At 46.5% G+C, this 13,467-nt stretch overlaps 1 protein-coding gene across 1 annotated transcript in view; it reads left to right on the forward strand.

Annotated features, from left to right (window-relative positions):
* The window catches only part of LOC147883742 (Transducin/WD40 repeat-like superfamily protein), a 164,860-nt gene that overhangs the window by 74,473 nt on the left and 76,920 nt on the right, over positions 1 to 13,467 (forward strand). The window contains exon 8 of the mRNA XM_087399171.1: positions 1,514 to 1,638. Coding sequence (XP_087255297.1) covers positions 1,514 to 1,638 — 125 coding nt within the window. The remainder of the gene's footprint in view (positions 1 to 1,513; positions 1,639 to 13,467) is intronic.

Consider the following 13,467-nt stretch of genomic DNA (forward strand, 5'->3'; position numbering starts at 1 on the left):
TATTGAGCTTCCATAGTAAGTTCATCATCTTGTGTTGCAGGCTGTGAAGGGCGGCACTTAGCTTCTGCAGGTCTTTCTTTTCGAGCATATGTACAAACATCCGGACCTGAAGCCATGGTTGGCATACGACAAGGCAAGAGGGATTGTACAAAAAGGTATAGGATCTAAACAAGCGAGACAAGGATTGTACGGAAAAATGCAGGAGCACGATTGAAGATTGTACGGAAAAGGTACGGGATTGTACGGGCAAAAACGGGACTGTACGGGTATACAGAAGAAACTGTACGGAAGGAACTGAAACTGTACTGGGATGCTGACGCACACACGTACACCTCCAATCACACACACTTTTTTTTTGTGTGTGGAATCTTTGAGTCATTATATTACAGAAAAAGCTATCCCAGAAAGGTAGAGCTATAATACATCAAGAGAAAATCTCACTGTAGGACAAATATACATCATGATCAAAGACACGAGATTGCAAGCAATCAAAAAGCGATTGTTGCAAAGAGTGTCTGAAGAAAGAGAAATTGGAAAAAACAGGATCACCAAAGACCCTATGATTGCGATCCTTCCAGAGTGTCCAGTCACACACACACACACACACACACACAAAGCAGCAGCATCCCCCCCCCTTCCCCGGGTGTGTGCCCGGGTCTCCTTCTTAGTTTCCATCTCCCTTATTCTACTATCTACACTGCCTTCTCCAAAGCGGTTCTGCTCTTTGTACTACAGTTTCATCAGAACATGCCATCTTCATTGAGTGACCTGAAGAGGGGTACAAAGTGCCCTAGGATCAAATATGAAAGAGGCATTTCTGTTTCTAATCAGAATAAATTAACTCTTGTGGGTTTGCAATACCCAGTTTCCTTTCTTTGAATTACTAAGGTAGATGTGGAAGGACTGGATGTGAGAACCTGGCTGGACTGTGGGCTTGAGCTATGGCTATAAACGGGAAAAAGTTTGTGTTTCTGATTTGTATCGCCACTGATCTTTTTGTTGAATTCACGTGTACCCTTACCTGCTGATGCATTGATATTCTGGTTCCTGTGAGGTCAGCTTAATGGTCCTACATCAGTCACAATTTTGTGTTGTCACAATCTAATGAGCAGAGGGTTTTGTAGTTGTATTGGATATGGTGTGACTCCATGTGCTGTTGTTATCTCTGGTTCCATACCTTACGCTGGCTTTCAGCACATTATTCTAGGTTCTACAAGTGCAGAGATTTGTGTCGTTTCTGATTTTTGAGAAAAGGGCACATGACTGGATGAAACAATATTAATTTCTAACAGTGTTCAATATTAGGACTGGCCATACAAGTTGGAAGTATTTAAAGGAAGAAATTATTGATGCCATTTGTTTGAATCATGCTGGTGGCTTTCCTTGATTTATAAAAAGCCCTATTTTGGGAGGCAGAAAATTTCAAGCCATTTGATGTTTATTTGATTTTAGAAGGACACCATTCTTTGTTTTTATTGATTTGACAAGGACCCTTGTTTTGGGGAGGAAGCAGGTTTGGAGGCATTTGATGTTGCAAATGTATTGACGCAGCAAGGTGGTGAAGCAGTTTATCCTTTACCACGCATCAAGGATCTCCTTGTGCACCCGAAGCTGAATCTGGCGACTGTTTTACTCTCTGTACGATCCTTTTGACTTAAATCAAAATCAGTATGTATAACCAAGTAGATCTTGTACAAAAGTTTGTCACTTCTGTAAAAGAAAGCAGGTCAATCAGGCTTCATGCATTTAAAATGATGGAATTACCAGTGTGAGAAAACTATTTATTTGTGGTCATGATGGGAGCAATTGAACCTTCTCATGAATGAAACAGATGGATGGACTGCTTTGTGCTATGCCCAAGCAATAATGCCTAGGATAATTCATATGAGCTACATAGTTTTGGCAGTAAGGGATACCATCTCTTTGATCCATGTAGACTGATAGCAAGTAACTTGCAGGGCACAGAGTAGACGATTGTAATGTGTATAAGACTCCGAGAAGTTCCCTTGGTCTGACCATAAGGTACCATTACAGTTCCAAATGGTGCAGGCTAGGGTCTCGAAAACTTGAGTCTCATAGGCCTCGTCTCCCCTAGGGGGTACGGGTGGGAGCCCGACGGGTGCCGGTCAACAACCTATCATCTCGGACCACGGCCCACGGCCCATTTCCCCTCCTTGTGGGCAACATCCCGCTGCTGCAGAAGAACTCGTTGCTCCTCAATCTGTAGTGGTGTCAAATCCTTGTCCATGGATAGGGTGGGATGCTCTCGTAGAGCGGCTCAGCATCAGAGTGTCGCTAGTCGAGCATGTGAATCTCTGAAGCGAATGACTAGGGGCTGCTCTCATTGGGGTCTCTCCCGACACGCCATGCTCCCTCTATGCCATGGTCGGGGACCCCCATGGTGGTGGTCACAAAGGTGATCGCCTCCTCCATGGGCGTCGTAGTGGTGCTGGTGCTATCTCGCGTGATCTCTCGTATTCGGATGTTGAGGGCCTTAGAAGCCCTCTGTTGTTGCTCCTGTATGGTGGCTGAAATGGTTGCCTTTGCGGGCTCCCGTTTCGCCACGTCCACCCATCTAGTCGTCTCTACTATGGCCGACTGTATCGTGGCTATCTATGCCTCCATTTCTCTGACTGGGGTCCCTCCAGGCGCTACTCTGAGGGTCCCGAGCTCCTCTCGAAGCTGTGTGATGTCATGTCTGAGCCCTTGGATAAGGGTTCCTTGCTCGTGTATAATGGGGGTCTGCTCCTGGGTGTATCGGGCCTGCTCTTGAGTGTAATGTGTCAGCTCTGCCTGACGGGCCTGGATGCTGTGTATCTCAGCCAATAGGGAGTCCCAAGCATCTGGTGGGGGCCTAAGATGTCCTAGTTCAGCTGGGAACTGGATCTCAAGAGGGGTTGGAATGAAGGTGGGCTACTGAGGTTGTACTGAGGGTGGGGACAGCATGATCTGGGCTGGGGAGTGGTATGTAGGAGTAGCGAGGCCGGACGAGGTGATGAAGGGTGGCTGACTGAGAGGTAGAGGTAATACGAGGGAAAAGTATTGTGGAGCCATGGCCGGTGGGGCCAGTGGTGAGGCTACTGGAGAGGAGACCTGTGGTGATGATGCAGGAGAGGGGGAGGAGAGAGGTGGCGGAGATGATGAGGGGGATGATGGTGGTGAAATAGTGGTGGTAACCATAGAGGTTGAGGATGTGGTGAGCGGCATGGGCTTTGGGTGGGCCCCTTTCTTCTGGGCTGCGGTGGTGTCCACTGTCAAACCGCTCCGGTTGCTGCATTTGTTGAAGTCCTCCAGACTGAGTTGCTTTTGTGTTTTCCCCTTGTCGCCGTTCCCCTTCCCCATCTCCACGCGTATGTAAATTTGGACCGAAGGGTCTCCCGCCTAATCTCCTGTCCTCATCCCCCTGTTCCCTTCATTATGGGGGAGGCAGCAGCGGGCAAAGAAGGGATTGCAGGTCGGAGCTGCAAGCAGGGGGCCCAAAAAAAAAAAGAAAGGTCGGAGCTGCAAGCGGGGGGCCAAAAAAAAAAGGGTCGGAGCTGCAAGTGGGGGCCAAAAAAAAAAGAAGCGGGAGAGCTGAGCGGGGGGGGGGGGCGCTAGGCGAGAGCAGGGGCTGAGCGAGGAACCAGGGCTGAGCTGAGCGGGGGCTGAGCGAGCGGGAGAGCTGAGCGAGCGGGGGCTGAGCGAGGGGGGGGCTGAGCGAGCAGGGGCTGAGCGAGAGAGGAGTTGGTTGGGGCAAAGGAAGAGAGGGAGAGGTAGCAGAGGGGTGGTGGAGGAGTAACGAAGGGGTGGCGAGGTAGCAGCGAGGGTTGCAGGGGGGTAGTAGAGGGTGGCGAGGGAGCAGCGAGGGTGGCAGAGGGGTAGCGGGGGCGTGGTGGAGGGGTAGCAAAGGGGCCGCAAGGGAGCAGCGAGGGTGGCAGAGGGGTAGCAGGGGGGCTGAGTGAGGGTGGCGGAGGGGTAGCGAGGGGGGCTGAGCGAGGGTGGCGGAGGGTAGCGGAGGGTAGCAGAGGGTAGCAGAGAAGGGAGAGTAGATAGAATTAGAGAGGGAGCAGCTGAGAGGGAGAGGGTGAAGCTGAGAGAGAGAGAGAGAGAGAGAGAGAGAGAGAGAGAGAGAGAGAGTCATATTAATGTCAGTAGGAGACCTCCCGGGAGGGAGAGAGAGAGAGAGAGAGAGAGAGAGAGAGAGAGAAAGAGAGAGAGTCATATTAACGTCAGTAGGAGACCTCCCGGGTCTATGAGACAAAGTACAAAATGTCAAAAAGACTTGCAACATTTGGATAAGCTAGAGGGTCAAGGAGTGCACATGGCATCTCAGCTCGATTATTATATCACACCGATACATACTACGACTATAAAACTAATAGAAGTGGCCTTCATAACATCAGTTTAAGACTGAGAGTCTTTAGGTTTAGATTTGAAATCTCTAATTAGTGTTGTTCCATCTCGATACACAGCCCATTTTCAAGCTTTACGTCATGGTTGTAGACACTCGTGTCTTAAGACACTTAAGACACATGTCTTACCTTAAGACACCTTTAGACACTCTCCTTTTTTTTTTGGGGGTGGTGGGTAGGGTGTAACAACAAAAATTGAGTTTGACTTAACCATGCTATCATTGATGGTGACTTTGGATCCAGCAGTGGGAGTGACCTCATTAGGATGAATCTTGAGAGCTTTGACTCTTGAGAGTGGAAAGTTTCCTTTCAATTATATGTATTGTGATGCATATTTCATTCACGTCACATGTGATTAACAAATTGGTGCCATGATATTTATGTTTATTGATATATGATGATTGGTATATAATCTATATAGCCTTCTAGGCTCTTGTTAAGTTGTTTATCTGGATTTTCAATATCAAGATTCAATTCTCAGTTTAAACCTTTAAAATTGTGAGTCATGACTTGCAAGCTCTTGAGTCATGAGTCTTAACTTTAACTTTTAAGTCTAGAGTGACAAGTCTTTACACTTAACTACATTGTATGAGTGCATTGTTACTTCTTGCCTTGTTTAAGTGTAGCTGATTGTACTTCTAGAATCTAGCAACTAGCTAATGCTAGCAAGTTGTACACACTTGTATACATATATTAGTTAAATATTTATTATTGTAACCACAATGACGTGTCTTACATGTCGACACTTTAGACACTCCTGTCTGAAGCGTGTCTGATGTGTTGTGTCTTAACGTGTCTTACAACCATGCGTTACGTGCATCCTTCATTTTGGTGAGCTCGACACTCCTTTGCTTGAGTTGAGTGAAGGTGAGTTCCTCAGAGATCCAAATCCTTGTGCCCTTCAACTTGTTTGTTTGTCGAAGAATCTTAATTCTTCCCACTCTCTCCTTGAAAAACACTTGTACTTGCATTCCTGTTTGGGAGACAGCTGATAGCATTATGAGAGAGAGAGAGAGAGAGAGAGAGAGAGAGAGACGTCCACGGGAGGCCTCACGGGCCTATGAGACAAAGTACACAGAAAAGCGAACTCATACAAGCCTCAGTGGGCTGAAGCAAAGGGCACGCTAGGACCCTTGCTGAGTACTAATATATGCTAACAAAGTCATAATCATGAATATAAATTGTCAACTGCAACTGCATAGTGGGCCAGATCAATCTATCCAGTATCAAGAAGAAACTGAAAAACAAGTCAGTATCAGCACCGGGACTCATAATAGAATCAAATACCAAAGGCTGGTACAGTGATGGCTCTCTGGTGGGCTGCGAAGATGTCTCGTATCTGTGTCTGTCGAGCTGTCTCGCGCTGCGGTGGGGGACGCGATCTCCTCACTCTTTGGACTCTCTGAGCTATGTCCAGAGTGACCCCTCGTCTCTGTCGGTCCCCCCTGAGGAAAGCTGTGATAGGTCGGACCTCAATAGAGTGTACTCTGAGGACTCTTTGTCGCGCATGTGGTCTCTGGCTCCTCTCTCGGTGGTACTGTGCCGGCTGCTCATCTAGACTGCTCTCATGTCGGCTAGCTCCTCCTCCTCCACTCCACTGTGTCTTGGGGTTGACTCAAATGTATAGAAGTTTGTGACGCGTCGCTGTGCTCGGTCATCCTCTATATCCTGTGGTGGTGTGGCCATCCCCTGCTGCTCTATGATGTGTCACAGAAGTGTCTCCCTGTGCCGACGCATCTCCATCAAATAAAGCCCAATATAGACCTGGTCATGGAAATGGATCAGTCGTGACAAAGCGCCGAAACCACTCCCCTCCCGGTAGAGAGAGTGGTAGCATCCTCGGATCTCATAGTAGGCTGGGCAAACACAAAGAAAATGCTCCTCTATCTCTACCGCCCCCAACGTACATAGTGTGCAGACCCGCTGCTCTCTGGGTATATCTGCTACTCTCCTTGCCTTGATCCTCAATTGATGGGATGAAACCCGCATCTGACCAATGGCAATCCTCAGTAAATGGGAGACTTCTCTGTCCTCGAGATACTGGGGGTCTGATGATGAATCCGTTCTCTGATACTCTCAGGAAGTGGTTGCGATGAAACTGGGTCTTGGTGGGGAGCTTTTGGTCCTCCCCCCAAGTCCGGGATGTATGAAGTTGGAGGAGGTCTAACTGTATTATAGGGTTAAAGGGGGGAAGCCTGTCCATTTGGATACCGTGCCTGGCAAACCAACTGGATATGTGTGCATACCATGTGTCTGTCCCGCTCTCTGCTAGTCGTTTGGATGACTCTAGGACCGACCTCGGAAGTCTTCAGTGGGGTAAGTCCCAGATTTTGTGGATGAAAGTCATTGTCTGAAAGATGGCATCAACCTGGAGAGGTGTCATGGTGAACTCTGCCTGTACTATCTCATGTGGGACTGAGGGCTTACATCGGATCTTCCTGGACCCCATTGTCACCTGCAGCCGCTTGAAGCCCCTCTAGTTTGTCCTTGGAAGATCGCATCCCCGTAACGGTGCTATATATATGGCAGTTGGTCGCACCAGTGTGACAAAAAGATAGCCCTTCGTCGGTGGATCCTGGAAGTGCGCCTAGAAGCACTGTCGCTCTAGTCTAGCCAAATCACTATGCCCTTGTGTGAGCCGTGCCTGGGATGCATGGGTCATCGTGAAGATGGGCTCTGTGAAGACTGAGCTACAACAAATGAAGGGCAGCAAATAACATTAGATGGAGGTAGCAAAGTTATGGATGAGCTCAAAGCCGAAAATGCAGCTCTTAAGAAAGCGATGGAGGCCATGCAAACTACCATGAATGGTAAGCATGCTGAGTTCGCACAACAGCTTAACAAGGGGAAAGAAGTGATGCTTGAATGGACAGAAGTTGTTAAAAAGGGATCAGCAGCTCCCAAAAAAGAGCTCATTTTTGAGACACTAGAGGAAGGAAAAGAAGGGCCGGTAAAGCAATGAATGTCCTAGTTAGAGGTTTCACAGTGGGAGATACCCCAATGGCAGATGCTCAAGCCCTATTTGCCAAGATGGGAATCAACCTTACATGTGAGGCAGCTTGGAGGGTAGGGAAGATAGAGATATCAACAAGACCATTAGTGCTGAAACTCCGGACTGGAATTGATAGGTCCAACCTCATGAGCATGCGAGCATCCCTAAAGGGAACCAAAATCTACTTGCATGATGACCTCACCCTTCTACAGCAGAAGGGTGTTAGAATTATAGATATAATTCAGCAGTGACCAATGTAATATAATAAGCTAGTTAGGGGCACTTTTCCCTCTTTAAGAGGTTTTTCCCCCTAACCGCAGTTAGTTCACTAACTATGGTTAGTGACTACTAAGGTTTTGTCACTAGGACAAAACCTTATCTTTCCTTCAGTGTGTTGTACACTTACACTCTTCTATTGCAACTAAGCTTTCAGCTTCCAAGCTTCCAGCTCTCACTCCCTCTTGCTCTCTCTCACTCACTATCTACTCACATTTGGTATCAGAGCAGGTTCAAGAGCTTCGAGCTCCCTGCTCCCTTCAAGTTCCAGCCCTTTGCCTCAAGCTTCAGCCTGCTTCAACTCGTCCGTACAGTCTGTACGACTGTACGGAATCCTGACGTACTGCACCCGTACAGCCTCCGTACTACCGCCGTACAACTCGCGTGCAGTCGCCGTACAGCTTCCGTACCATCTCCGTACAACTCGCGTACAGTCGCCGTACAGCCCGTACAGATTCGCCGTACAGCTTCCGTACAGATCGTCGTACCTGCGTTGCAACTTCCGTACAGATTGCTCCCGTACTTGCGCTGTCATTTCCGTACCTGCCGCACAGTCCGTACGTACCGCATCGTACAGTCCGTACTTACCGTACCAACTGTACCTTCCATAGATCTGCGTGCATTCCTTCAGTACCACATGTGTGGCAACAATCAGTTCATCTGTACAATCTGTACTTGCAGATCTGTATTTGCAGATTTACACGGGTTTCCTTCAGCCACAGGTGTTGTTTGGCAGGCACATCTTGCAAAAAACCATAGTTTGGTTCAGTTGTTCGGGAGTACATTTGAAGCATTGTGTATATTGCAGACATTGCAATCATTGTGTAGTTTCGGAGCTACATCTGGAGCAAAATTGCAGATTTTGTTTAAAAATTTGGGGCTTTTACAGACAAATCTGCAGATCTAGTCTGAAATTTGGGGCTTTTGTTCAAAAATTGCAGATTTGGGGCTTTTAGTAATTTTCCCCCTTTCTGGTTGCAATTTCAAGCCACAAATTGGGGCTTTTGTATTGGGAAAGCATTTTTTGGAGTATTCAGTTCATACTGCCTTTCTTGGAGTGTTTGAAGCACTTTTGGCAGATTTTGGAGAGTTTTTGATGCTTGGACAGATTTCTGACAGTGCAAGTACAAAAATCTAAGTTGCATTTACAGCCCGTGCTTGGCTGTGTTTTTTGGGAGTTGTGCATTTCATTCCCAGTAAGGGAATTCAGCTTTCTATCTGCTTCAATCTTTTTCTCAGATATGGCCCATCAAAATCAGAATGAGTTCCAGTTTGGTGGTCTTTCACAAGAAGACAAGTTGGATGGTACCAACTACTCCCTCTGGAGTTTCATGGTACGTATTATTCTGATTTCTCGAAATTTATGGGATTATGTCAATGGGGATGAGATCCGACCAGCAGATATTGCACCTGCTACCCCTCCTCAGCAAGGAGGTGGAAGAGGTCGTGCACAGGGTGCAGCTGCAGGACAAGTTGTTGGTGCAGCTACAGTCAATACTCCAGAGCAGAAGAGATGGGATTTACGGGATGCCTTAGCTTTGTCATGCATCTCTCTTTCAGTGAAAAGATCTATCATTCCGCATATCCGGTCGTGTAAGACCTCCAGGGCAGCGTGGGATATCTTGGAAAGCATGTATGCAGCACGGAATGATGCAAGGGTATCTTTCTTGAAAAGAGAGTTGAGCAATATACACATATGGAGGAGGGTGACTCCATGTCAGTCCACCTCACAAAGCTACAGGATCTGAGAGAGCAATTGTTAAACATAGATGAAATTATTCCTGATTCAGAGATGATTACAACCACTCTGAATTCTCTTCCTGAGTCTTATCTCAGCTTTCACACTTCGCTGAACTTATCATTGAGGGGGGGTGCAAATCCCCTTACTTTTCATGAGTTGATAGGACTTCTGCTTCAGGAAGAGCAGACTAGGAAAACAAGCCATGCTCTCAAAATTTAAATAAAAAACAAAGGGACAGGCAAAGACATCAGTAAATCAGCCTTCCAGTGGGTCAGGACAGCCTTCACAAAAGGCTAAAAATGATGCAAGTAAGCCCAAAAAGAAGGGTTTTTGTCACTACTACAAAAAGCCAGGTCATCACATAGGAGAATGCAGGAAAAGGCTTGCAAAAGAAAAGAAAAACAGCTCAGGTATGGCTGTTTCAGATTCAGCCCCTCATGCATCTGACAGTGGGGATGCTGCAGCCAACTTTGTTGGACAGGATTATGCCTTTTTATCTTGCATTTCAGATTCTAGGTTGGCTGTTCCAGATGCTCGGGATAGTACAGCCTCTTGCAGTGATGATACATATGCATTTTTGACTTGCAACTATGACTCTTCTACAGATGCATCTGCTTTCAGTGTTAATGAAACACTGAACACATGGTATTTTGACAGCGGTGCATCCAAGCACATCACTTCTAGGAAGTGTCTTTTTACTTCCTTGCATCCACCTCCCGTTGGTAAGAAAGTCACTTGTGCCAACAACTCATCATATTCAGTACGTGGCACAGGAGAGGTTGAGCTCACTGCGAATGATGGCTCAATTTTCAGACTTTCAGATGTCTTATATGTGCCTGGCATAACCAAAAATCTCCTTTCAGTGTCCACTCTTAACAGAGGGGGATTTCAGGTCATCTTTGAGGATGACAAATGTGCTGTCCGAGACGAGGAAGCTGACTATGCCTTAAGGTTATCTGGTACTCTGCTGCGTGGGCTTTTTCAGCTTGATATTTTTGAGAAAAGAGCAGCCCATGCTCTTGCAGTTTCTACCCCTACAGCTGCCATGCAAAATGCAGAATTATGGCATGCCATATATGGCCACATGCATTACAACAGCTTGATGACACTTCAGAAGTTTTCAATGGTTGATGCATTGCCACCTCTTGAGATACCTCCTTCACATGCTTGTGAAGGGTGCATTTTAGGTAAGATGCATAGATTCCCCTTCAAGAAGGATGGTTCAGTTAAAGCTGTCCGCAAATTGCAGCTTATACATAGTGATGTCTGTGGTCCCATGAGGACTCCGTCGTTGGGTGGTCATCTCTACTTCGTTACATTTATTGATGACTACTCCAATTTTACTTGGGTTTATGGGCTGAAAAAGAAATCTGAAGTGTTCACGGTGTTTAAACACTTTTCAGCCATGGTTGAAAATGAAACTGGACTCAAGATACAGACATTGCGCACGGATAGAGGTGGGGAATACCTATCTGCAGAATTTGATGCTTTTCTCAAGGCAAGGGTATTGTGCATCAGCTCACAGTCAGGCTGACCCCTCAGCAAAATGGCAAAGCTGAGAGGAAAAATAGAACCCTCATGGAGATGGACAGATGTATGCTGAAAAGCAAACACATGCCTCATAAATTCTGGCTAGAGGGTTTGATGTGTGCCAATTACATTTTGAACAGGGCTCCCACTAAGGCTTTAAAAACAAAAACTCCTTTTGAGGTCTGGAATGACAGGAAGCCTTCAGTGGATCACTTCCGAGTCTTTGGATGCCTTGCCTATGCACATGTGCCAGTTGAATTTAGGCACAAATTGTCAGATAAAGCCATCAAATGCATATTTGTTGGATACAGTGCAGAAAGCAAGGGGTACCGTCTCTACAATCCTGCTACACGCAAAATCATAGTAAGTAGAGATGTGATATTATCTGAAAATTCAGCTCACACTCAGGCTGAATTTCAAATGCCTTCGTCTTCAGAGGATGTCTTTGAGGGGTTGCTACCCATTGCTTTGGGTTCCCCTGCTGATTTTTCTGATCCAAATCAGAATTTACAGCAACCTCCAGATGCTTCAGTTCCGCCACAGGATGTCTTGCCCCCTCCACAGGCAGTGGAACAGGTGGTGCAGCAAAAAATTGCAGACATACATGCAGCAAAAACAGTCCCAAACTGGCTGTTACAGACTCTCAGGGAGAGTAAACTTGATGCTCCGTTACCTGGTAGGACTCGCAGTGCAGCAAGGCACATGGAAGGTGCTAATTCAGCGGAATCAGCATATGCAGGTACTCTCCTTGATGAGGAGGAGCCTGCCACATTTGAAGAGACAAAGGATAATGTGCATTGGATGAATGCCATGCACGATGAGTTGCAGTCCATTGCAAAAAATCAGACTTGGGATGTTGTGGACTTGCCACAGGGTAAACATGCCATTGGCACACGATGGATATTCAAAGTCAAACGGAAGCTAGATGGCTCCATTGACAGATATAAGGCCAGGCTGGTTGCTAAAGGCTATGCTCAGAAAAAGGGCATCGATTATGAGGAGACATTTGCTCCTACATCCCGGATGACCACCATCCGATCAGTAATTGCAATGGCTGCACATTTTGAGTGGAATGTTCATCAGTTGGACATAAAAACAGCCTTCTTAAATGGGGACTTGCTGGAAGAGGTGTATGTCAAACCACCTCTGGGCTTTGAAATTACAGCAAATGCACTTCAAGTATGCAAGCTCAACAAAGCTTTATATGGGCTGAAACAGGCCCCTCGTGCATGGTATGCCAAGATACATGCCTTTTTGACCAGCAAGGGGCTGCACAATAGTCCTACTGAGAGCACCCTCTACATCAAGATGGATGGGGGGGAAATATTAGTCATCCTTCTTTATGTCGATGACTTACTGCTCACAGGGTCCAATGAAGGAAAAATTGCAGATTTCAAAGCTGATTTGCAGACGAACTTTGACATGTCAAATTTGGGGCTGCTTCACTTTTATTTGGGGATCCAGTTCTCTCATGAGAGACGTGGCACTGTTATGTCTCAGTCCAAGTATGTTCAGAAACTCTTGGACAGATTTAACATGCAAGAGTGTAAGCCCATAGCCACTCCTATGGAGCCGGGGCTGAAACTCACAATGCATGATGCAGGAGAATCAGTTGATGCCACACTTTACAGTCAGGTTGTTGGATGCCTCATATATCTCTGCAACACTAGACCTGATATTCAGTTTGCAGTATCTCAGGTGAGCAGGTACATGCACAGCCCAAAAACTATGCATTGGCAGGCAGTTAAGCGCATCTTCCGTTATTTGCAGGGCACAAAGTCTTTTGGCTTACTATTTCCCAGGGGGGGTGACTTGCAGATGCATGCCTACAGTGATTCAGATTGGGCTGGTGATTATGACACTAGGCAGTCCACTAGTGGCAATTGTTTCTTTTTGGGTAAATCTTGCATTTCATGGCTGAGCAAGAAACAATCTACAGTGGCTACCTCATCATGTGAAGCTGAGTACAGGGCAGCTTTCACAGCAACAGTTGAATGTGTCTGGCTGCGACGTCTATTTGCTGATCTTCATCTGTCTTTGGAGGGTCCCTCTCCAATTCTCACTGATAGTCAGAGTGCCATTGCAGTGGCAAAGAATCCAGTGTTTCATGCTCGCACGAAACACATCGAGGTTCACTATCACTACGTCAGAGAGAAGTTGCATGCAGGAGAGATCAGTATGATCTTTGTGTCCACACATGACAACGTTGCAGATATTTTCACCAAAGCACTACCACGTGAAAAGTTTGAGGCATTTCGCAGTGCCCTGAACTTATATCCGTTTGGTGATTGATCAGCCTTGTACATGACATTGGCACTGCAGGGGGGTGTTAGAATTATAGATATAATTCAGCAGTGACCAATGTAATATAATAAGCTAGTTAGGGGCACTTTTCCCTCTTTAAGAGATTTTTCCCCCTAACCGCAGTTAGTTCACTAACTATGGTTAGTGACTACTAAGGTTTTGTCACTAGGACAAAAGTTTATCTTTCCTTCAGTGTGTTGTACACTTACACTCTTCTATTGCAACTAAGCTTT

Source organism: Dipteris shenzhenensis, chromosome 27 (genome assembly GCF_047967505.1).
Source record: "Dipteris shenzhenensis isolate YYH24624 ecotype China chromosome 27, Dip_SZ_1.0, whole genome shotgun sequence".
Taxonomy (NCBI): domain Eukaryota; kingdom Viridiplantae; phylum Streptophyta; class Polypodiopsida; order Gleicheniales; family Dipteridaceae; genus Dipteris; species Dipteris shenzhenensis.